This window comes from Danio rerio, chromosome 4 (genome assembly GCF_052040795.2).
Source record: "Danio rerio strain M-AB ecotype USA chromosome 4, GRCz13ab, whole genome shotgun sequence".
NCBI lineage: Eukaryota > Metazoa > Chordata > Actinopteri > Cypriniformes > Danionidae > Danio > Danio rerio.
This window is the reverse complement of record NC_141024.2, coordinates 25699785-25725676: the sequence shown is the minus strand read 5'-3', so window position 1 is coordinate 25725676 and position 25892 is coordinate 25699785. Positions and strand designations below refer to the sequence as shown.

At 34.8% G+C, this 25892-nt stretch overlaps 1 protein-coding gene across 1 annotated transcript in view; it reads left to right on the top strand.

The window, feature by feature from the left end:
- taf3 (TAF3 RNA polymerase II, TATA box binding protein (TBP)-associated facto) overlaps positions 1-25892 on the top strand; it is an 84516-nt gene that overhangs the window by 43821 nt on the left and 14803 nt on the right. Inside the window, 1 exon segment of the mRNA NM_001042744.3 lies at positions 18806-20514. Within this exon segment, the coding sequence (NP_001036209.2) occupies positions 18806-20514 (1709 nt within the window).

The window sequence follows — 25892 nt, the reverse complement described above, 5'->3', positions numbered from 1 at the left end:
CAGTACTTAAAGTTAAATTCACAATTATTAGCCCTCCTGTGAAACATAACACATAATTCTATTAAGTAATTTCTAATAGCTCTTTCCTTTTGATGGCAGTGCATAATAGTTTTCTGGTTATTTAGCAAGATACTAGTATTCAGCTTAAAGTGAAATTTAAAGACTTAACTACACTGTAAAAAATATCTGTTAATTAACATGTTTTATATTTTGTGGTTCACATAGTGTTTTCTGTTTATTTATGGTTGTGATTGAGTTTTATCTCTGCTCTGTTGACTTTTGATGTTGAAAATTCAACTCTACAGTTTAACAAAGTGACTTTATTTGTCATTTTTAGTAAACACATGTATGATTATTTATTTTATTTATTTCTATATTTATTATTTATGTATAGTTTTTCACCAGAGGCATCAGTAGTAATCTACGTTTTTTTTCCAAAGCATATAATATGAATCCAAAATGTGCGTTTCTTATAATTTACCCCATCATTGGCCTTTTTAAGGACACTATTGGCCATTTTGATTTATTTCCCCGAATCCTTGACCGATTGTGAAATTAGACCTGTAGCAAATGAAGTGGTGTATTAGCATCTCTCACTCAGTTAAATGAGGCTTCAAGTTGCATACAAGGAAATTCACCTGAACGAGGGCCCGTGAAGGTGTGCGTTCAGTTGTCGCCGTGTGTGTGTGATTTGGTGTGTCCGTAAGTCACCTGTGTGTGTCGACACTGATACACACCGGCACCAACTGGAATTTGTCCTGGTGCCGTTCTGTCGAATTTCTCTCCTTTTTTTATTTGTATTTTTTTTTTCGTACGGGCGCAAGGAATCCTGGCTCTCTCTATCACAAAGAGATGCAAATCTCTCTCTCTCTCTCTTGCTCGTTCAGTCTTCTGCCGTCGTTCAGCCGTTACGGGAAGGGCAGACTGCTGGCGCCGAGCTGTTTGGGCACACACACACAGTCACACAACATACCAGTGCACAACAACGTATGCACATGCATGAACTTTGTATGGTATTTCACCCCTGTTATTAATGAACGCAAATATATAAATATGCCACACACACACACACATGAATTCGACTGCACACAGGTATTACGTCTAAATGAGGCGTATTGTTGTGTTGCGCTGGCCATTTAGGAAATGTTCAAGGTCCCACAGCCTTCATGCGGGTCTCCTCCACCAGGCGGTCGACCCCCTCTGTTTCTTTTCCTTTCATTTTCTCTGTCGTTCCTACTTTTTTTTTGTGGTTCAGCTAAGGGTGAAAAGTTCATAGGCACAAATGGTTGACTCAGGTAGAGCTGTCAGTGCAAACTCATCCTGAACCGGAAACATTGGATGTTCGTGTGTAGTTTTTTTTTTGTTTTTTTGTAGCTAAAGTTTTAAACCGGTTGGTCTTCTGTATGTTACTGGAAAAAAACGGAAGCTAAATTAATGGTCCTTTTTATCCCCTTATGTTAATGTGTATTGTAAGTTTCTATAAAGGTATGCTATATACTTTATTTCTCGAAAAGGAAATTGTATGTCTACATTGCACATTAGTCACTTGTCAGACGTTTGTGATTTGTGTAAGAAAGAGTCAATCACCTTTTAAGAGAGGTTAAATCACCTGATCACTTTGTGTGAATTCTGCTTGCATTGTTTACACCAAAAAATTGCTGTCAAATTTTGTAGTTAAATCAAACAAACTTTTCTAATTGTCCCAACTTACATCAATCAAACTGACTAAATGTATTAAGTTACACTTTGTAGAACTTTAAGAAATGAGTCAAATATTGATTCACTTGTTTAAACAAGATAAAAAAGCAAAAAATTCTTGTCATGACTTTTTTTGTCATACAAGTATTTGCAGTGCAGATAATCTTAAATTTAACATTTGATATTTTTTCCCTTTCTTTTTTGACATAAAATTTGTAAAGAGGTTTAAAATAAAACATTTTATAACGTCACAATAGTTAAAAAAAAAAACTATTTTTGGTTGAATAATCAACATTTCTATTTTTCAATCAGATTAAAAGAAAGCTTTTTATTCTGAATTGTCTCTATCTAATCTATCTATCTATCTATCCATCTATCCATCTATCCATCTATCCATCCATCCGCCCGCCCGCCCACCCACCCACCCATCGATCCATCCTTCCCAAGGTAAAGTTCTTCTAAAAGTCTCTCTTAGGATAGATTTATTTTAGAAACAAAGTGTATTTGGGTGTGTGCATTATAAATAATTAAACCGCCTATGAAAAAGTAATGAAATTTAATCTCAATTTTATATTTTTTATGTTTCCCCTAATTTTTTTCTGTTCATTTTATTTATTATGTTTTGTTCACATATAAACAATTTTTCCTAGTAAGAAATATGTTCTTAGGTATATATTGAATCTCTCTCTAGATAGATAGATAGATAGATAGATAGATAGATAGATAGATAGATAGATAGATAGATAGATAGATAGATAGATAGATAGATAGATAGATGGATGGATGGATGGATGGATGGATGGATGGATGGATGGATGGATGGATGGATGGATGGATGGATGGATGGATAATATATTTTTACCTAGTATCTTAGAGTTTATTTGCTGTTTTTGATTTAAACAATTATCTTCTAATTTTATTTTTTTTAAATGCTGTGAAGATGTTTCACTTGCAACTTTATTTGTAAGAAATTTTATAATTATGTGCCAATTTGATTAAAATTGTACTCACCTTGGACTGTAAACATTGGACTTTCTTTTTCCAAAATATAAATTTACTTTATAAAATATACACATTCACCATTCTTGCTTCCAATATGTGGCAGGAAAATTGTTGGTTAAACGATGTGTTGTTTTTTCTCATGTTCAATTGTATGACCAGTTTCTGCAAAGTTGCTATTCTTTATTTCTCAAAGCTTAAGAAACCGCATTGTGTGTCAATCACGTTATGTCCAAAAGAAAAAGAGATGAGCGTAAACCGGCCCGCTCACTTGGTGCGGGTTTAGCTTTCTTTATTTACCTACCAGAAACTTCTCAAAAAGTTTATTTGACTGCTTCCATAAAAAAGTAAGGTACAGTGTTTATTGACTTGAAGTGGCGATTATTTATTCTGGCTAATTTGAAGCAGCGCCGTTCCTCCATCTCTCCCTTCGTGTTTTCGGGATAATCCCGGGCTGCGGCGGAGGACTGGAGTCAGATGAAAGATTAAATAAATAAATAAAGCGCTTTGGATAACATTCCCCTCTGATTGACCCGACCTTGTGACCTGAGAGACACTCACAAAAAGGTCACGACCCGGCCACAGGAATGTGCATGTTCAGTTGCACTTGTAAATATCCTGGTCCCTATACCTTTCCTATAAACTGCTTCCTGAAATAAAAAATAAAAAAAATCTTATACTTCACCATTTTTTAAAATTTATAATTAACTTTAATAATAAAAAAGTTCTGTTTTGATATATTTATGAAAATAAATTCAAGTTTTAATTGATTTTGTAAACATGAAACACTTATTCAAGGCAATTATTTACTTTAATATATAAAAAAGCTAAACAATAATAATGTCAAAAATATGGGTTAAATAATGCTCCATCGTTGTTTAGCTTAGATTATGTAAAACTTAAACAAGACATTTAGGATTGGAGAATTAATGAATAATTTACTATTGAAATAAAATTGATTTATTAATATATTGAGTTTGAGTCATATGCAACGCTGATTTTTTACAAAACAACTTCTTTAGCGTAGTATTAAGTAACTTAAACCTAAATGTAATTTTATACCAATACATATTTTAATATTGTATTTATTATAATATTCAAATAAATATAATTTATATAATACCTTTATTTATAAGCATCTTAGAATATTTAGTCAGATTTATTTTGATTTATTAATAATTTAACTTTTTTTGTGACTGAAAAGTACATTTTGCACGGCTTATTTCCTGTCAAACCAAACACAAGTTGTCATAAATTGTATGAAATACTCAAAATAGATAAACAAATAAATTGCTGCTTGTTTAAACTACTTGTTTAAGATGAGCCAAAATAACACAATTCTTGAGATTTCTTTGGGACAACTTATTTATTTCACGCACTGTAAAAAGTGATTAGTTATTTAAAGTGAGTAAATCAATTGCCTTAAAAGAAACAAGTTGACTTTACGAAAATAATGTAAGTAAACCCATTGTAACTTGGAACTCTTTATTTTTATTTCTTTTTTTGTTATGCAAATTGAATTCACTTTTAAAAAAATAAAAGTAAACTAATCACTTTTTCCGATACACATTTATAATTTAGTTTTTTCAGCTTTTATGTGCCTATAGCAAAATGACAGTAACTAAAATAAATCTGCTCTTCCAGACTCCAGGGTGTCTTCTAAATTCAATGCAGGCTATAATTGTAGATTTTGTAGACTTAATAAAGCACCAAACATGTAATATTGTAATAATTACAGTAAGTATTTAAAAACAGACGTGCTAAAGTAGTCTGACACTGTAAAATAATTTGTTGACTTTAAAAAGTGTGTACAATAAACATAATTATTTAAACTAAGTCAGCCTAACATTTACAACTTACAATGGGTTTACTTACATTTTTGTAAAGTCAACTTGTTGCTTTTAAGGCAATTAGTTTACTCGCTTTATGTAACTAATCACTATTGGCAGTGTGTTCAATCCACAAGAAAAAAAGTGTGGTGGGGCAACATGAAGGAATTAAATTAACTTAATAGTTTTGTTTTTTATGTGGAGTTATGTGGATTGAACACAAAACAATAAAGTTCTCCAAAAACAAACTCAAGAATTGTGTTTTTTAGCTTGTTTTAATAAGTAGTTTGAACAAACTTCTAATGTAGTAAAATATTCAAAACTGATTTAGTTCTTCATGGAGGTTTTGGATCTTTGTACTCTCTCCGTCTGAACGTGCTTTGCGTGATGCCTCCGTCTCTCTATGCTGGAAATGTAGAGGATCTGGATTCCTCCCACATCATATACAGACGCTCAGACTAGTTAGATAACTGTCGTAGGACGTTTCTGATGTCGGATAGATAAGCCCTTTGACATTTCCTTTGCAAGGAATTTAAGGTATTTATGTGGACACTTGTGCAGAATCCGAACATTGAAATGAAAATGAATTGAAATGAAAGCATGTTAATGATATATTTTTTTAATTAAATATAATTATTTCTAAAGTAATTATTTACATTTTATGTACATTACATGTATCTTAGATTAATTTCCATTATTTTGGTTTTAGAATCAATACAGATACGTAAACTTGTAAAATGTCAATATTTAGATCAAATTTCAACATTTGAATAGGTTTACTTTTGAATCAAAGTAAATCGTATGTAAGAAATTACAGTTTTTTGATTATTTCATTCAAATAAAGCTGATTTTTATATTTATAGATGCCATACGGTTAGTGTTTATTATATAATTACTTTAATAAAGTTTTTGATATGATTATAGTGAGGGCATTTATTTACTATATATGTTTTTTTTGTTTTTGTATAAGAAATTGTTCATTTTAATAAAATAATGTGCTTTTATATACATATTATATATATATTCTTTATTTGAGATTTTAATATGAATATTCTGAGCTTATCTAATTAAAAATGAGCAGAGTAATCACTGTGTTTCTCTATAATTTATTTAATCACTATTTTATTATTATTCATTAAACAGATGAAGCCCTGGCAAAAAAAAAAGCTTTTTATTTAAATTTATTATAAAAATCAAACTGTTCATTTTAATTTCATTTTTGTTTTAAATATATTTATCTGATTGCACGTCTTGCATGATAAACACCAATTTGCAACATGATGCATCTACAGCAACCACTTTGCAGTTCTAAACATTTATTGCACTGAATCCAATATTAATATACATTGTTAATATCTCTCCTCTGCAGTGGCAATCTCACCACATATGATCATATGTAGATGAAATATATACAAAAAATGTATATCAGTTGAGCGGTAGCAGGAGTTCATCAGAAACAGCAGCAGGTCGCCGTTACTGATCTGCACAGGAACAAAGTCAACCGAGCTCGACGCTGCGGCGCACCGCTCCTTATCTGTTTATGTGATGGACTTTTTCAAACGCAAACATTTTCTTTAGATGAGCTGGGAACACACAGGGGCGATAGGGATCGGACGCAGTCTAATTGCTTCAGATAGCGGCGTGTTATTAGCATTAAAACTGAACGCAGGAGCAAAAGCCTCCTGACTGATGAACGCAAAACCTGACTCCCGTTTGTAACCTGGAAACAATTCAATTGCTCTTTTTTTTCTTTTTTTGCTAACATTCATACCCCCGACTTGACCGCTTAATAGTTTTCTCGTGTATAAAAAAACAACAACGATTGAGCTTTTATTCAGTTCAAAAGTGGGAAAGTGCTTTTTAACTCTGCTTTTGACCCTTCGCTGACATGCTTTTCTTGGGTGTGTGTGGTTGTGAGTAGTGCTGGTTTCAGATGTGTGTTTTTTGCCAAGGCGTCTCAGACTCCCAGGACAATACCCCGTCCAGCTTGAGGCCATTCCTCCATCGGTTCACTGGCAAGACTCAAGTGGCCTTCGTTTTTTTTTTTTCAACCTAATTGCTGAAAGACATAATTGTAGAGCACTTTGAAGTAAAAGTTAATTTGCCATAAGTCCGCCGTTAAGTGTTCAACTGGACTGTTTTTTTCTTCTTCTTTTGCTTACCAGCGAACTTGTTCTGATGTATCGATAACGACGACTCAGAGACCTGTTTATTTAACAGTGTTAGCCGAACAACGTTATGCATTTAATAATCAAGGCAGTTGACCTGGTGTCTTGTGGACTGTTATAGGAGTTAACCGTGTTATTAAAGAGATAGTTTACTCCAAAACTCTATCATTGGTTACTCATCCTCCACTTGTTTCAAACCTGTTAGAGTTGCTGTTATCTGTTTACCCAAAAAGAGGATGTTTTGTTAACCGAGAGTAGTTTGATAACTGATACACATTGACGCCTGTCATTTATTTTTCTAGTATGGAAGTCAATTGAAATGGATATTCAGCATTTCCACTATGTCTTCTTTTGTGGGGAAAAAAGTTGGAACACCTTTGACTGAAATATTCCTTTGTATTACTGTTATTGACATTAAGATGATGCCAAAAGCGTACATGTTAAATTATGGGAAACAAATTGTACATCTAATAATTCCTTAACCTAATCCTACTATTACTTAATTTATTGTTGTATAAATAGTTTTTTGAAATTTGTGCTAATTGACATCTCTTGTGCTTATACTCAGCAACGGCACATAAGCTGTAGTCTAAAATGCGATTAGTTGACTTTACTTAGAAAAAGAGAACAAACTCTAAAATTATTAAGTAAACAAACTCTGCGTAATTATACAAGTGAAGGCAATGGGTCTTCTGACTTTTTTTAATGTAAAATTAGCTTGTTGCTTTTAAGGCAACAGGTTTATTCACTATTTTAAAGTAAAGTAACTAATACTTTATAGTTAAAAAATTAAAAGTAAAATTATTTCCTTGCAGCTACAGCTCTCTGCAACTCTTCTCTCACATGGTCGCCCACTGAAGCTAAGGTCAGTACCTGGATGAGAGACCACATGGGAAAGCTAGGTTGCTGTCAGAAGTGGTGTTAGTGAGATCAGCAGGGGCGATCAACCTGTGGTTTGTGTGGGTAACCGAGATCTAGACTCGCTGTGGTCGTTAAAAATCCCTACCCCGGCATCCTGGCCAAATTTGCCCACTGGCCTCTGTCCATCATGGCCTCCTGATCATCCCCATGTCATAATTGGCTTAATCATTCTGTCTCCTCTCCACCAATTAGCTGTTGTGTGGTGTGCGGTCTGGCGCAATATGGCTGCCGTCGCATCATCCAGGTGGATGCTGCACATTGGTGGTGGATGAGGTGATTCCCCCTAATGTTTAAAGCGCTTTGATTGTCTAGAAAAGCGCTATATAAATGTAAGGAATTATTATTGTTATTATTTTATAATTACCATTTACAGTGTAGGTTTTCCTCCTGGCGTATAGTGAATCTTTACAAAGTTTGCAAAATAAATGTAAAAAATCCATATGTGGATTAGGCATGGACGATAACCGTTTTCAAAGTATACTGCAGTTTGTAAAAGTCAAGATTTTAAAATCACCAAAAGATTTGCCATAACATTTCTACGGTATATTTAAGATTTTTGTACTACTTTTTTTTTTTTTTTTTTTTTTTTAGGACAACAGTATCTCCATCAAAAATTACATCCAATTTTTACCTAGACATTTAAAAAGAACAAATTTTAGAGCAGTAATCACAACACCTTGATATTTTTATTCAGGGTTATCATACCGTCAGTATCTTATACCGGCCTAATGCTGATTAGGTGCATTGTTAGAGTGGTTGACTGTAGTATTGGTAACCTAGCAACCAACAGTAAACAAAGCAAGCATTATAGAGCAAAGTACATTTAATCTTCCCTACATAAAAGTTTATTTGGCAAATGTGCTTCCATCTCCCTATTTTTTTATATGTTGTTTTTAATGATTGGAGAATCCAACATTTTATTGAAGCTTCATTTATCTGTAGGATATGATGTAGAACGATTCTCTCAGAATGTTATTTTAGAAATAATTACGAAGAAAAGGCAAGCAATACATTTATTTAACCTTAAGTGCATTAACAAATTTGCTAATTTTGACAAATTCTTTTAATTGGGGCTATTAATATTATTATTATTTATATTTTAATATTAATAATAATCATTATAATAATCATAATTAATAATAAAAATAAAATAAAAGATTACTTTGTTTGTTTGTGAATGTAAGGCAGGTGAGCGGGTGTCTATATAGGTGATGACAAGGTTATGGGAAGTGTAACAGGTACTGACACAATACCTCCATGCTCTGCCTCTCAATACAATTTAAATTTGTCGCCAGTCACACGTTCATCCCGAACACCTACATGTATGATGTGTGTGAGTGTGTACGTGCAGCTTTCTTTGTGTGTGTGTCATGAATGTGTGACATCCGTCAGTGTTTACTGTTTACTGTATTCCTGGTGGCGCCAGCGCTAGAGAAAACAGAAGCCTTAAAAACACTTTGTTTTGGGGAATGGTGAAATTCTGCGGTTTGCTAATCGCACTGGCGATCAGGGCCCCTGATCTGAGCGTTACTCAACTGAACTGAACATGTGGGCGCTCCAGTCTGTCTGTCTCCAGCCGCTCCTGAAAGAAAGACCTGCAGTGAAAGACAGCGACGGACAAAAGACTGAACGCCATAATAAACGCCAGAGGTGGCTGTTTTGTTTGATTTCCCAGTAGTTGCATCGCGCCATATTCCAAAATAACACACATGTATGTAGTGATCGGGGGAACTGGTAGTAGTCAAGCACTTGCATACGTTGTTTTCGATGATTGGTGTAACTATTATTTGGAAAATTCTCTAGATTTATACTCGAAATAAATGTCCTTCGAATAATGGGGACATTTATTTAAATAAGTGTTAAATAAGAAATAAATGTATTTGAAATGATTTTAAGTTAGAAACTATGTTAATTTTACACACAATTTTAAAGAAATCAATGAGTGTGCTTTATTTTTTATTTTAAATGACCAATAATCATTACTATATTTACAAAAACAAGATTTTACAGTGTGGTAAAACAAGTTATTTAGCTTTTTTTTCATATTTCTTCAAGGATATGTAATCATATTTACTGATTTACCCTGGTGTAATTGTGCAAAACGATAAATTTGCTTAAAAATATGTTAAAAAAACTATTCTGATATTCTGATGAATATTTTCATGACCAATTAACTACTTTTTTTAGAAGTCTACACACTTTTGTCTTAATCTAAAAATATTATTTTAAACCATATTCAATAAAATGCTTTTTATTCATTTAATTAGAAATACATATTTTATTTTATTATGAATACTTATTTTTATTTTTGAATACTTATGGTTGTTTTATTAAGTATAAAATAAAATATATATTTTTCCAGATTTTTTCCATATTATTAAGAATTGGCATATTTGTATAGTTTTAATTTAGTTTGAATAAGCTAAATTATTCAAAACTGCATAATATATAAATATAATTATTTATATGTATATTAATTATTTTATTGTAAATACATATTATTTATTACATTTTATATAAATATACATTTCTCATGCTCAAAATGTATAAATTTGACTTATTTTGACCAGATTTTTTCATATTGTTAGGAATTTACATATTTGTGTATGAAATTTACATATTGTATATTTGTATTTAAATTAAGCTGTCTGTTTGTATATAAACTAAATAAAACCAATTGTCAATGGGTGAAAACTTACCCTAGTGCTGTAGTCTTTAGAAAAAAAAGAGAATTTGATACCCTCGAGCTCCACCCATTGTCCATGCAGGTAAAAAATATAATTACCATGTGTTTACCATTGATTGTAAGAGTTATTTGGTCAAATAAATTCAATATATAAATGTAGACTGCAGTGGTCAGAGAAAAGAAATACACAAATCAACCACTCCGCTTTAATCAAGCTTTCTTATTAATGGACTCCTGTCCAAATGTGTAAATTAATTCTAAATGTACCTCTCGTTTAATTTTTTTTTCTCCCCAAAGTCAAATCACGCAACGTACACTATTGGCATGAAAGCCCAATAAAGCACTCTTTTCTTATAGGAAAGCAATAATTGATTTGACATTTCCTACCACTTCAAAGACTCACAGCCCTGTAGGCATAACAGTAAATTACTGGAGAAAGCAGATTTGCTATTAGCCGAGTGTTAAGTGTTCGCCACTGTCTTACTCCTTTCTACCTCGGCACGCATGTGTGGCTTTGAAAACAAGGAGAATGTGGGCTTCACATTGAAGATAGTTACATTCTGCTGCCTCAAAGACCCTGTGTGACTATCAGTTAACGTATTTTTAGTTTATTTCCGCTTACCTGTTTTGTTTTGTTTTTCCCCCTGAAATAAAACTTCTCTGTTTTTAGGCAAACTAGCATCAAGGGAGATTTTTTGATGTGTAAATACTGTTCCACTGCTTTCATCAGTTTTTGTGTGTTTGTGTGCAGTTCCTGATTTAGGACCTTTTGCAGTTGGTTGTCCCTATGAATTTTTTGCATTTTATTTGTCATTGCAATACTGTAAATTAAAGCCTATGGTAGATATTTTACAATGTAACATGCATGTGTGTATTGTGGGTTGAGCAGGAAGATACAGTATGTGTAGAGTATTTTTGTTCTAAATAATTTATTCAGGGTAAGTTTATTAGTTTCATTTGTCTCAGCTTGTGTAGTTTTGAATTAGATTCGTTCAATCACAATTTTTATTGTTAGAAATATTAGTTGTACTTTGAGTCTTTTTATTAGCTCAAGTGTTTATCCCTGAATTCATTCATATTTGTTTATCATAAATAGTCATATACAGATAGTGATAATATTATTACAAATTAGAACTGCAACTAATTCTATTATGTCGGAAATCGATGAGATGTTCTCAGATTAATCCAGCCTAATCTTACAAGGACAAGTAGTTGACATTGTTCGACAAGTGGCTAATTCGAATAAATTCAAATGATTTAATTCATATGAAAACATTTGCAATTTTTTTTAAATGGAGGCATGCACCCAAACCCCACCCCTAAATCTATCTCTCATTGGGGGATGAGCAAATCATACTGAAATTGACTAAAATATTCATAATTCATACTGAAATACTAATTATGATACTAAAGCTAAAACAAATAAAAGCAAATTAGCCAGTCAATTGCTGTGAGATTGAATAGATAAAAAAAATACAATTTCACAATAATGCAGTTTGATTTTAGTTTGTATGTAATCTTTATTATATACTATATTATATACTATATACTGTAAGTACACCCCTTATATCTTTTAAATTCATATTTTTAATAGGAAGCTATAAGATATTATATTTGTGCATATACATTAAATTAGTCAGTACTGAACCAAAAACTAGTACACCCAAATTTATTTTATTGAAAAATATAAAACACACATTTAAAAGAGAAAAAATCAAGAGAAACAAAAAAATGAAATATATATATATATATATATATATATATATATATATATATATATATATATATATATCTTAATTTTAAAATATTTTGGTGACTAAAAAATATTTTAATAAATATATCTGTTTAATAATTTTTTGTTGAAATGCACCAAAATATATTGCCTATATTCGCTGAGAAATTGATAAAAATATTCCTTTTCAAAATGCGGTGTACTCAATTATATATTATATATATTATATTTTATTTATATATATATATATATATATATATATATATATATATATATATATATATATATATATATATATATATATATATATATATAGCACATTACAAACTACAAGAGATTTATAAATACATATTTTGCAATTTGTAATGTGCAATACAAATATGCGATATGTAGATTGCATGCCGTGATTGCTCTTATATAAAATAAAGCAGATTCATGCACACTTTGATACATGTTATTAATGTGCTCCCTTTAATATTTAGCACTCATGCTTGTGCATGTTAACCCGAGCTGCGCTGGATCTCCAGTGTCTCTCAGATAAATGGTGTGTGTTGTGAATATTAGGGCCTGCAGTGAGAACGACAGAGCAGCTCCTCTTATCTCAGGCAATTAATCAGAGACACTCATATTGCGGCACAATTATTCAAAGCTTATTCTTGAATAAGTTAGAGCCGCGAGCGTGCAGAAGTTTCTCCTGGTGGACGTGAAGGTCGTGAGAGCGAGGAGACGCTGCAGGACTGAGGGCTGGCGGTACAGTAGTGTGTGTGTGCGCGCGTGTGTGTTGGAGATAGAGACTGCAGACAAGGTCAAAGTCATCGCAAACTACACTTCTGCTCCATTCATTTCACACCGGCAGGGCTTGGCTTTATGAAACTGCTCTTCTTGCAAAAGCATGTTTGAGGTTGAGTTGAGATGCGTCGATATAGAAAGTCTATCCAGTTTGCGGTTTATTTTATTTTTCAGAACAGCATTTTAATTATACTGCAAATTTTAATTTTGATTTTGTGAGTAAAGTCAGGGATATTAATAATGTATCGTACTCTAGAAAAAAATTAATGTACTTATCAGTTAAATTGGATTAGTTAACTGGTTAATATTTGTTGAAACTTTGCAACTTTATATTTTGTTTAAGTAACAATTCACTATTAACTACTTGCTCATTACCTGCCTGTTATTAAGATATTTACTGTTTATTAGTACTTATCAACATGGTCTTATTTTTCATCCCTTGTCCCATACAACTCTAAGTACTTACTATTCAACAGCAGCAAATTAGTAGTTTAATCTAATAGTCTTAGTTAATAGTGCGTAAATAGTGTGAATTGTACATTAAAGGAAAGTGTGGCCAATGATCGTATTGGGAATATGCATTAATTGTTTTTTTTGGATATTTACAAGTTTGATCTTAATATTTTAATTAAAAGATCACATGAAAACCTTAAAACATTGTATAATTTTGGTGCTACACACAGGTGAGTAGGTTTAAAAAACCACCTGTAGGAAAAACACTTTCCTCTCCATATACACCAGACACTTTCTTATAATAATAAGAAATACGATTGTAAAGAAATGATTTGTTGTACTCTCCGATTTACTGCGCAATATAAGTTTACTCAACCATGATGCCTTTCGCTACTGAAATGTGAAAAGGGACTATTGTAAAACTGCACATTTCTAATAACTGATTTATTTTATCTTTGCCATGATGACAATACATAATATTTGACTAGATATTTTTCAAGACACTTCTAGCTTAAAGTGACATTTAAAGGCTTAACTAGGTTAATTAGGTTAACTAGGCTGGATAGGGTAATTAGGCAAGTTATTGTATAACGATGGTTTGTTCTGTAGACTATCGAAAAAAATATAGCTTAAACGGTGTAATAATTTTGACCTTAAGTGTTTTTTAAAAAGTAAAAATAACTTTTGCTCTTGCCGAAATGAAACAAATAAGACTTTTTCTGGAAGGGAAAATATCAGACATACTGTGAAAATTTCCCTGCTCTGTTAAACATAATCTAGGAAATATTTGAAAATGAAGAAAATCCAAAGGGGGGCTAAATATTCTGACTTAAACTGTATATAAAAAAAAATTAAAACTTAGAACAATAAATATTGTGAAAACCTCTATACAAATAAACTCAATATAAAATAATTTTATTATTTTAAGTTAATACATTAAAAAAGGGCCTTAGTACTACTTTATGTATTTTTAGTTTTTATTTTAAACAATAAATAAATAAATTAAATTATTTAATTATGTATTTTTGAACGTATTTCTGTATAAAATAAATCGTATCAGAAGGTTAAAGTTTATGCACTTGATTATGAGTTTGCCGTTGTTGACTTGCTGGTCTGCGTGACGTAAAAAAAAAAAAAATTCAGGCAGGACTGCACAAAATTGGAAAAGTCTAACATGCTATTTTTTTTTTATTCTGCGGTATAAATTACGAAATAAATACAATTTCAATAGATGAACTGAATAGCTATTTGGAAAGAATTAAACATTTTAGATTGATTGGGCTATAAACAATCTCCGAGCATACATAAATTCAATAAACATAAATCGTTTTATTGTTTTCCAGAGGAGTCAAACTGTATTAGGTATACAGTAATTGAATAATCAAATATAAAGTACCTTTGTGTAGTCTTTGTTTTATGAACAATTCAATAAAATGAATCCTTATCCTCAAGTTACAAATGGTACAATTTCTCAGGCCTGAATGCTTTTTAAACCCCTTACATAGTCACAGGCTTTAAAAAACACTTGCGAAATGATCAATTATAATCCAGACTCAACATTGCATACTTTCGATGTGACTATTGCGGATGATCACATTGCAATGTCAATGCTAAAACGATATATTGTGCAATCCTATTTCCAAGAACAAAGACTATCTTAGTTCCCGTGTTTGGTTGTCAATCATATTTCGCTAACTTACAATTACTATTAACCTGGTATAAAATTAGCAGCTTTGGGAGTCTACATGTGATGCAGATGTGTCCTCTATTAAACACTCCTACAGGTTGAGTTATTTTTTTATTTATTTATTTATTTCCCCTCACGCACACAGGACGCTCTCAGATGTTAGTAATTGTCCCGCACAGAGGCTGTGTGGAATTGGAACATTAAACGCATCTTATCTCGTTTCGTTTAGCCTGCTTCTTGCGCTCTCCATTGATTGGAGCCCCCAATAAACGAGCTGCCTTTAATTGCAGCAGGCCTTAATCCAACTTTTCCTTTTTAATGTAGCGTAGAGGGAGGGGTAAGGGGAGATTTTAATGAAAGTGATACGAATCCCCCCTCCCCCATCCCCTTTACCATACCTAACTATTTGTGTGCTCGTGTATCAGTACAAAAAAGCTGGTTAGTTGCATCAGGCATTGGACTCCAGCAAATTGACAGCTCTCTCTCTCTTCTCATTCACTCTCTTTCCTTATCTATCCATTTTAATTACTTCACAATGTGTGTGTAAGCTTGTTTTCGTTCCCATGTACCATTTTTGGTGCAGTGGCTTTCTCCCGTTATCACTCCCTGTCTTTAGTCTTATTCGCATTTGTAAGTGACACAATCAATTAAGTGGCGTGTGTTTATGTGTGCAAGTGTACAAATCTGCGCTTTTCTTCTGCAGTGCCAAATGAAACGCAGAAGGAGGGGTGATTTTTATTGATATCAGATGAAAGAGAAACCGGTTGCAAGTGAAAACGGAGCCGTTGCTCTGCTGGACGAACGAGTAGGCCTGATGTCTGAAAATTATCACACGTTTTCAGATATCTCTCATTTCAATCCCTCCAAGGAGCACTTTGTTTCGAGCACACAGGTTTTCATATATGTGGTTTTTAGGTATGCAAATAACTTGCGAACTATTAGAGAGCTGTTTTAGTTTAAAAAAAAATCATAAATTGAAATACTAATAATTGAAATAATGCTTGTATCACCCTTTACTACTACAACTTACTAAAACAAATGACTGAAAATGTAATGCATAGCTACGTTTACACATTTTCATGTCATGTTGCTTCATGATAAACCAAAACAATAGTAAAATGATCAGAAAGAACATGATAATGTAAAGCCTATGTACATCAATAAAAAAATATAATGAATTGATTGGACTCTTTCTATGGTATACAGTACAATATACAGTTAAAGTCAGAATTATTAGCCCCCCCTTGAATTTTTTTTCTTTTTAAAATATTTCCCAAATGATGTTTAACAAAGCACGAATATTTTCAAAGTATGTCTGATAATCTTTTTACTTCTGTAGAAAGTCTTATTTGTTTTATTTCGGTTTGAAATATACTTGCGGCCGCATTGTAACACACTTTTTACCCATGGCATGTTCCCTACATGCAACATAAAAACAAGCGATATTTAACTATTTTTATTTATTATGACACTGTCATATACTGTTTTAATTAAGTTTTAAAAAAGACTGTTGAAATGTAAAAAAAAAAATACACTATTTGTTTTACTTTTATTCTGTTTGGGAGCCATGTGCACCCACTGACAGGTAAAATCTGCTCCTGACATTTTGTACCGTATTGCCAAAGCATGTTCGATATGTATAAAGAAATTTATATTTTAACATCATCAAAGAAAAAAATATATACAGCAAATCAGAAATAAATAGCATTAATGAATAAAATCAGATATCTCTAAAAAGTACATTAATTATAAGTATAAAATACTGCATATTTTAATAAGGCAAATCAGTGTGTAGGGCGAGTAAAGATTTTCCACTGGTTAACCGTTTACGGATGTTTGGCTATTGGGCGGATACAAAAAAAAAGTGTAAAAGGATGGCCATAGTTAAAAAAAAATAATGTCACCAAATATATTTGGCTCGGCGTTAATACACCTGGGTGGCGCACCCAAGTAAAGTCTATTTGTGGGAAGCACTATATATATATATATATATATATTTAGATATTCATTCATTCATTTTCCTTTCGGCTTAGTCCCTTTATTCATCAGGGGTTGCCACAGCAGAATGAACCACCAACTTATCCAGCATATGTTTTACACAGCGGATGCCCTTCCAGCAGCAACTCAATACTGGGAAACACCCATAAACTCTTGCATTCATACACAAACACTTTGGCTAATTTAGCTTTTTCAATTCACCTATAGCACATGTCTTTGGAGTGTGGGGGAAACCGGAGCACCCAGAGGAAACCTATGCGAACACGGAGAGAACATGCAAACTCCACACAGAAATGCCAACTGGTCCAGCAGGGGTTCACACCCGTGACCTTCTTGCTGTAAAGTGATTTTGCTACCCACTGTGCCACCTTGACACCATAATTAGATATATTGTTCATATTACTATAACCCTGATTTGTTCATTTGACTTTACTTTGACTTCATTTTACGTGAATTCAGTAGATCCCTAGCAACTGAGAATGTTAAAATAAGTATTGATTGATCTCCATCTACAAACCAATGAGTTTTAAGCTAAATTCATGCTGAATTTTAAACACTGTCACCTATTCTAATGTTTTAACTTTTCATTTTTTTGCAACTCTTCAAATATGAAATGTAAAATAAAGTGGTTTTATAATATTTAGTTAGACCTCCTGAGTTGTATGAAACACATTTTCTGAAGGTTAAGAACCTCTTTTCACTGACCATTTTGTGAAAGAAAAAAAAAATGACTTAATTTTTAAGAGTTTCAGACCCTTGTTCGTAGAAACGTCCAATTGTATGAGAAAAAAGAGAGAGTACTTCTATTCCAAGAAGAAAGGAAGCGGAGGATAGAGTCATAAAATGCAAATATCACCCATGCTGCTTTTCCTTTTTTTCCTATACAAATTAAATGTCAGCGTTGTGAAATACTGTCACTTTACTTCATGCTGAGGAGGCGATGACAAATCCATATTCTTCCTTTAAATAAAAATTCTTATTACGGTGCTGGCGCAGTAATCACGCCAGCACAAAGCTTTCCCGTGATTAACGATAGCAATTTATTGTGTGAGAGGGCCAAGGAGAGGGAGAGCGACCGACGCAGAAGAGACATCATCTTTATCATAATTCGTATCATAAATAACCGTCCCCAGCCAATCAGAGAGCAGCCGGCGTGTCATTCCCAAATAACCTTTGATAACTATTACCATTCCACCGGCCAGAAGAAAGCCTAAAGTCACAATGTTATCTTATCCCCATTCTGCGCTTATAGAATACAACAATATTACCATATAGATTACACTATTTATAATAGAGAGTGTCAGAGGGCTCTGCCTGCACTTCCTGTCATCCATTGTGGTGCAGAGAGTTGCAGTGGCCAGATTACCACTGGTTAACTGGTATCACGCCACCCTGGTGTGTAGTGTGTGTATCCGTATCTGTGTGTGTGTATCTGTGTGGAGTGCTTGGAGACATTAAAAAACTTTGATTTAACCAGAGATTGCTTCCTCACTTGGATGTGGGTCTGATTTTGTGTGTGTGTATCTTGTTCGCTCTGTTGTTCTGCTGTGTAATCAGGTGTGGATGATTTTGATCTGTTGCTCTGATATCTACCCTCCATTCCACCCTAGGATGCTCCCTAGCAGTTATTATTTCTCATTTTCATCATTCTGTCTTGGTTTGTCTTGATTTTTCTTAGCCAATGTTTTTGTTATTTGCAAAAGAGGGCTAAATCGAGTAAGCAATTTAGGTAAATTTTTTTGTCTTACATAATTTAGGTCTTGCTTCTGGGTTTTTGGAAGTTCTTATTAATTTAACCAAAATAGTACATGTTATATTAATATTTTGTATATTTCTGTCCTGTAGATGAGGAAGAGGAGGAACCAGTTCCTGCAGACATGGGCACTTCAGCTGAGGCCATGCAGGTCTCCATGGGTGAGGAAGAGGATGGTGAGGAAGAGGAAAATGATGAAAACTGGCTTAGTCGTCATGATGGACAGAGTCCCAGACCGGAGGGGTTATTACCCGCCGCTAAGAGACCTCGCCTTAGCACCAAACCCGGCGTTAGTCCAGAATGGAGTTATGAACCTCGGGAGCCCCTCAGTTCACTCAACTCCCAACACATGCCCCATTCACCCTCCCCTCCGCTCTCCCCCGAATTACCCCGACCTCCTGTGGCACCGCCTACACCTGGACACAAGCCCAAACTGCCATCACCTTCTCCTGCCCGGCAGAAGAACAAGTCACCCAAAAGAGGGGGTGCTGCACCCACTGGTGTATTGGGGCGACCACTTACATTGACCCCACCCAAGACTAATCAGAAAGCAGGAAAGAGATCACCTGGTATGCCCAAAAGTCCTCGCAGCCCAAGGCCAAGTTCTGCCCCTTTGGGCATAGCTGGGCGTGGTTGGCCTGGACCTCTCGCAGATGATAGTTCTCGTGATGGACAGTTTAAATGTAATGACACAGATGACAAGGATATTGAGAACTCTATTGCTGCTGTAATCGCTCGCGCTTGTGCAGGTGAAGATGGCACATCAGACCCATTTGCATACGACTCTGACTCAGACAGTGAGGGTCCAAACCCTCCAAAACCTGTGCCCAAACATACACTAAGCCACATCAAACCTCCACAAGCTCTCACTAGTAAACACCTGCTTCCACCAGTTCCCCCACTTCTTAACCCGCCTATCCGTTGGACAATGGATGACTCGATAGATGAGGTCATTCGAAAGGCCAGTCAGGGACAAAAGCCAATTCAACCCCCAAGTCTTTCCCCGCTAGAGCCCCCTTACCTGTCATCACCATCTGACTCACCTCCCACACCGCCACCACCCCTCAAGCTGACCCAAGAAAGGAAAGATTCACCTACTGGTAATCTTCTGAAAAAGAAACTCAAGAAGGACATCAAGACCAAGTTAAAGAAGAAAGACAAGGAGCGACTCAAGGAGAAGGGCAAAGAAAAAGGAAAGAACAAGGAGAAAAATAAAGAGAAGAAGCGGGAAAAGGAGAGAGGGCAGGTGGAGGAGAACAAGATGCCCTGGCCGGAGCTATCGCTTGTAGTCGGCGGAGAAGAGCGGAGAGATGGCATTGGCGGGAAGAAAGAGAAGGACAAGCACAAGGACAAAAAGAAAGATAAAGAGAAAGGCAAGAAAGAGAAAGAGAAACGAGACAAGGGCAAGGAGCGGGGCAAGGAAGAGAAAAGGATATCTCAAGGAACCAAAGACATTGCCATTGCCGTCGCCGGTGCCACCAGCCCACTCTTCAGCCCCCAGACCTGCTTAAGAATCCCATCAATGTTGCCCCCTTTGCCACCAATACTCCCTGATAAGTTGTTCCCACACCCCAAGGATATAAAGAGCAAAGACAAGGACAAGAAGAAGGATAAGAAAGAGAAGAAAAAGAAAAAAGAGAAGGAGAAAGATCGAGAGAAGGAGCGGGAGAAGGAACGGGAGAAGGAACGCACAAAGGAGAAGGAGCGAGATAAAGAGGAGAAGAAGAAAGACAAAGAGAAGAAGGAAAAGACAAAGGAAAAGGAGAAAGACAAGCCAAAATTAGAGAAAACTAGTCTAATGGTAAGGTGCCCTGGCTCTCATAATGTCCCTGTTCTCAAGGTTGTTGGGTTACCCACATTTAAACACTTTTGCAATGCTATAGTTTCATTGCTTACACTAAAAAAGCACTTCAATCTACTACAGTCAATCGAAAAGTGACAAAACAGGTTGTCAGATTAGAGTGAAACACAATATAGCACACAACTCAGTGCCTTGTATGGATCTGCAAAAATTTGTCTGCAAACTACATAAGGCTGCATGGGCCATTCATAAAACTTCCACATGAATTCAATATGACTATCAGGTGCAGCATCAATAATGCAAGACACAAGAAAGTCACACAGATAGATTTACTAGCTGGCCTCGTTGTGTGTGTATCTTTCTGTCTTTGTGTCCTTTTGTGTGTGTGTACCTTTGAGATCAGAGGTAGATCGCTGAGCTACATTTACATTTCCGTCTTTTCCGGTCGATTTGTCCCTGGAATCCTGCTCCTTGCATGGAGCCCCTCTGAACACACACGCACATACATATGCACAATAGACTATCAATCTGTGTGCAAATCAAACAAGGGATAATACACCTCAAAGCCTCTGTTTACCCAATTCATACCCCTTTTTAGAGCGTGTATATGTATTTGTGTCTGCAAAAGAGCTTGAGCGAAAGAGTCTGTTGGTTCTTTTTTTATCAAACTCATCCTCCAATCGCTTTTCACCATCCCACGACAGTGATAATGTATGTACACCACATCAGAGGAGCTTGAATTGATTTGGACTGCTGTGGAATTCCATTTTTCTTGCTTTCTGTCTCTTTTTCATTCGTTACCTGAATCCCTGACCCCCATGCTCTCTTTTTCTCTCCATCTTTTTCTCCCGTCTCCTGCTGCCACTGGGAGATGGGATTGAGAAAGTGATTTCTCTCGTTCTCCACCTGCTTAAATCTTTCCATCACTTTAATTTTTTGCAAGGCTGCTTTGCTGCCATCCAGGAGGAAAAGAAAAAAGAGACAAGAGAGTGAGAGGAAAGAGGAAAAAGAGAGAGGGAGAGAGCTGAGGGGGTGGGGAGCCGGGGGGGTTATCAGTCGTTGGCCTGAGGTATGTGTGCAAGGGACTTAAATCCGAAGAGATTAGCAGAAAAATGCCGTCGGTAGCAGTAAGGGGCTTTACGCCACTGGTTGTATTAGTTCAGGTGAAAAGAGTATTGCGTTTACATAAAACCGGACAAATCCAGCCACAATGCCAGTGCTGTGGGACCACAATGCAATCTGCTATCTCTGGACCTTAACCACAACATCCAGTGCTGTTTCCTGAGAACTGCCTCGGAACTGCTGCCACCAAACATGGAATTACCGAAATTGAGAGAGAACGATGGGGTGAGAGAGGGAAGAGATGGGGCAAAAGAGGAAACAAAATGATACACTGTGGAGAGACATGGAAAGAAGAAAGTGATTATGCCATGTTTTTCTGCCAGTTGGTCTTTATATGATGTCATTGATTAAAAAAAATTGATTGGCAATATCAGTCATAAATTAGTTTCAGCGGTATCCTCTATAGACATGATGCGTTGTAGCAGGTGCCCTGACAAATCTGTTTGTCCAATCATCAAGTCTAAGGCCCCTTTTACATTAATACATTTCAGTTTTAAAACACATACGTTTTGCTATGGTTGCGTCCTCCATCGACACTACCCTGGTGTTTGCAAGCCCTGAAAATTGTCATTTTGAAAATGCTGAAAAGGCCGTTTTTGTTTTGAAACTATCTGATAGGGTTTTAGCAAAACTAATTTGCAAAATTAGGTGCACAAAGTTTAGTCTTGCGTTCTTTCCTTTAAAAGTTCAGACTTCGCAAGTTTGGGGTAAATCTTCAAAGGGAACAGCATACTTTATAACGTCATATAAAATGTATTAGTGTAAACAGGGACTAATACTAGACTATAGAGTCTATAGACATTATTTGAGAGACCTTGTTTACCAAATATGTGGTTCTAATTGATTTTGCTTTGTAAACCTTAAATACAAGTTTAAAAGTTATTATTTATTAATTCCATGTGTTAAGATTTTAATTACTATGCCCTCAAAATCATTCAACACAAATCATTTGCACAGAAATAACAAAGAGAATGTCTGCAGTTTCTGTCTGGCCCTGATTATAACCAAAAAGAAGCTATTATAATCAATGATTCTGTCTGCACTGAATTGAGTTTGATGATACTGATGCCCAGTAGTTCTATTTCTGAGGAAATTCTCAAGCTTTCATTAACTACTTCTACAGCAGTATACCTACATTTGGTTAATTCACTTTGACATAATAATAATATTAATAATAATAGATATAATAGTATAGTCCATGGCCCAGCCCACAGATCATTTACTTCGCCTTAAGGTTTGCGTCATACAAGAACTGATTCAGAAGAAATATGACTTTTTTCCCAGCACAGATATATCAGAACTATTAAAGGAACCAAACTGAACATGTTTGAACCATCATTCAGTCAGCTTTTTTTTTTTTTTTTTTTTTTTTTGACTACCTATTCTGATCTCAGTTTTCAGTTTCCCAATTAGTAGTCATGGGTATTTTCCGATGACCAAAGTTTGACACGTGTGTTGCCCTCATCTGTGACTTTTAAAGACATTCCAAGGATTACACGAATGCCATAACCAACAGGAAATATGTTCTAAAAGTAGAGATGTAGTCATTGGTAAGAAAACTAAAGGTAAAATGTCAACATGGTTATTGAGTTCACTTCTTGGCCTAAGTTATTTCTTTTTTTAATATTGCTTATCCGCTTGTTAAGTGTGACGTCACGCGGAGCGGCTTCCGGGTCCAAGCACTCTATTCAACTGAATGGGGAGATTCATGAAATGGTAATAATAAACATTTACAAAGCGATTTAATACTTTCGAAAGTCACGATCGCAATATTTATGTCCATGCCTAATATCCGATGGCCAGAAAGTGATTCATTGTTTTATAAATTGTTAAAATTTTGGTATTTGTTATGCAGCAAGCCCAGAGATTGTTGTGTACACTATGACTTTATGTAAAATTAACTTTAATGTGTGATAGGAATAAAACGCGATTATAAACGAATGATTTCTCCACTCAAATGAATGGCGGCTTGGACCCGGAAACAGTATACATACGTCACAAACACGTCACCACTTAACAAGCGGATAAACTGTAATTCCAACCTTATAAGTCCTACCTAAGAACTCTCCTTCATGCTCTTTTATCTCTGCCCTTTTTGAACATAGACTTGGCACAAAAAGGACCTTTGTATCATATTTAATTGTATTGTGCTTCATGGTATTACACTCTTGTAAAATTTCAAGAGTTCCTTTTTCACTTTGCGTTATCGGTTCTTTAGCTCATATCGCTTTTAAAGAGTGACGCTGCTCTCAGGGTCACACTAACTACAGCACTTTACATCCATTTAGAAGCTGATTAATCAATTTGCGCAATCCCACAGCCATTTATGTTGGGTACGCGTGCGGTTCACGTTTGAATGAGCGGGCCTAATCGTGATAGGAGTAGGTTAAGTAGGACGGGGCACTTTTAGGGAGAAAGACATTGCTGCCACCTCCTCAACCACTTAAAGACTAATTAACATAAGTAGATAGTACTATCTTGTCCTGCTATTGTGGGTCACCCTGAGTGTGTGCACACACGTTCGCTCTTACAGACACAGACACACACACACACACACTCACTCACACACACACACGTGTGTGTGTGTACATAGGCCTTATCATCAAGACACATGGCCTTGGCTTTTTCCTTAGGGAGGTTGAGAGGTCTGCACTTGCTTGAGCGTTGGATAGCCATTCTCCAGTGCACCACTGTGGTTTAAAAACACATGTGACTTCCTATTTGTCATATGCCACTGTTTGAAGTTCTTTGAATTTTATTTTGCACTTTAATATACCATTTTGAAAGATGTAAACAAAAACAATGGTCCCAGTGCATTTCCTGTTTTACATTTTTAATTTCTATAGCTTCAGAGAATCTGAAAAAAGCCACATATTGATAAATAATCTTATAATAGCAGTTTTAACATGAAGTTATGCTTGAATTGCCTCTTGTTACAGTTATAAAATAGTTTATTAACAAGCACCAAATGTTCATTGGCCAATGACATGACCACATTGAAATGGTCTATACTTGAAATTAGCATATTAGTACAATTTAGTGTTTTTTTTTTTAACTGCTAAACTAATTACATAAAAAAATACTATAAAAAGTGTTTTTTGAACTGAACAATAGTCTATTCTTAACAACAATTTTGGGTGGTTTAGTACGAGTTTGTGTTTATAGAGTAACTGTTCTAAAGAGTTAAACTTATTCATTTTAGGAATTCATAGTTAGTACTTGAAGCCGTCTTCCTCTTTTTTGGCTGAGGTCATTTGGGATGCATCAACATGGAATTTTGGCTCATACAATTACCAATAACTTGGTTAAAAGCTGGTTTTATATATTTCAATAAATATAAATCTTGAAAGAATTTTTTTCGAACCACTTTCTTAGCCAGATTGCAAAATCCATTCCAATGGACGGATTTATTTTAAAACCTTAATTGTAGAAGATTACAAGTCAACATCTAGCTAGATCTCTCTTTTTTGTAGAGTTTATTACAAAAATGCAATTTTGAAGTCCTCTTTTTTTTTTTCTCATTTTGGAAATCTCAGATGCAGACATATTGTCTTCACACATGCATAAACTCTTCCAAAGCATGTATCACCTTAATAGCTTTAGAATATTGTTTTGACAGTTTTATTTTTGGGCCGAAAGTGATAACTTGGGAAAATAAGCATTAACCAGCTGATACTGATGATGTAGCTTTAAATATAGCATGCATGACTAAATTAAGTCAGTCCTTCTATTTCTGTTTAAAAAATAATATAGTTACTATGTTTGATCACCATTTGAGTCCAAAGTCAAATCTGAGTCCTGTTGCAAAATCAGTATTTTGAAGTCCTATTATTGTCTTTGTTTTATTTAGCGCTGCACAGTGTACCTATTTCATCACATTCAATTCAGACTGCACAGTGAAATATAATTTATTTTGCCATGCCACTGTAGATTAAGTAGCGCCGCTATTGAATACCAAAGCAGGAAACACCACTACCAGGTGAAACAAGTTTGTTTAGCTCGTTTCTCTCCAAGGAGTTTTCCATAGATTAGCACAGCAGTCTAAAGTTCATTGTGCCGAGTCCAGCGTTAACTCAAGAGCTCCTCTAATCAAGTGAAGTACAAACTGCTGATCAATCTTTTATAGCAGTTTAGAGTTGCAGCCCTTGTTATAGCCCCAGTATAATGTAACCCGTATATAGGAGCAATTGGGGTTGGCAGTTTGTTCCCATCGCCAGAGGAGACGGGTGATAGTCATGGTTATAATGCTTCATAAA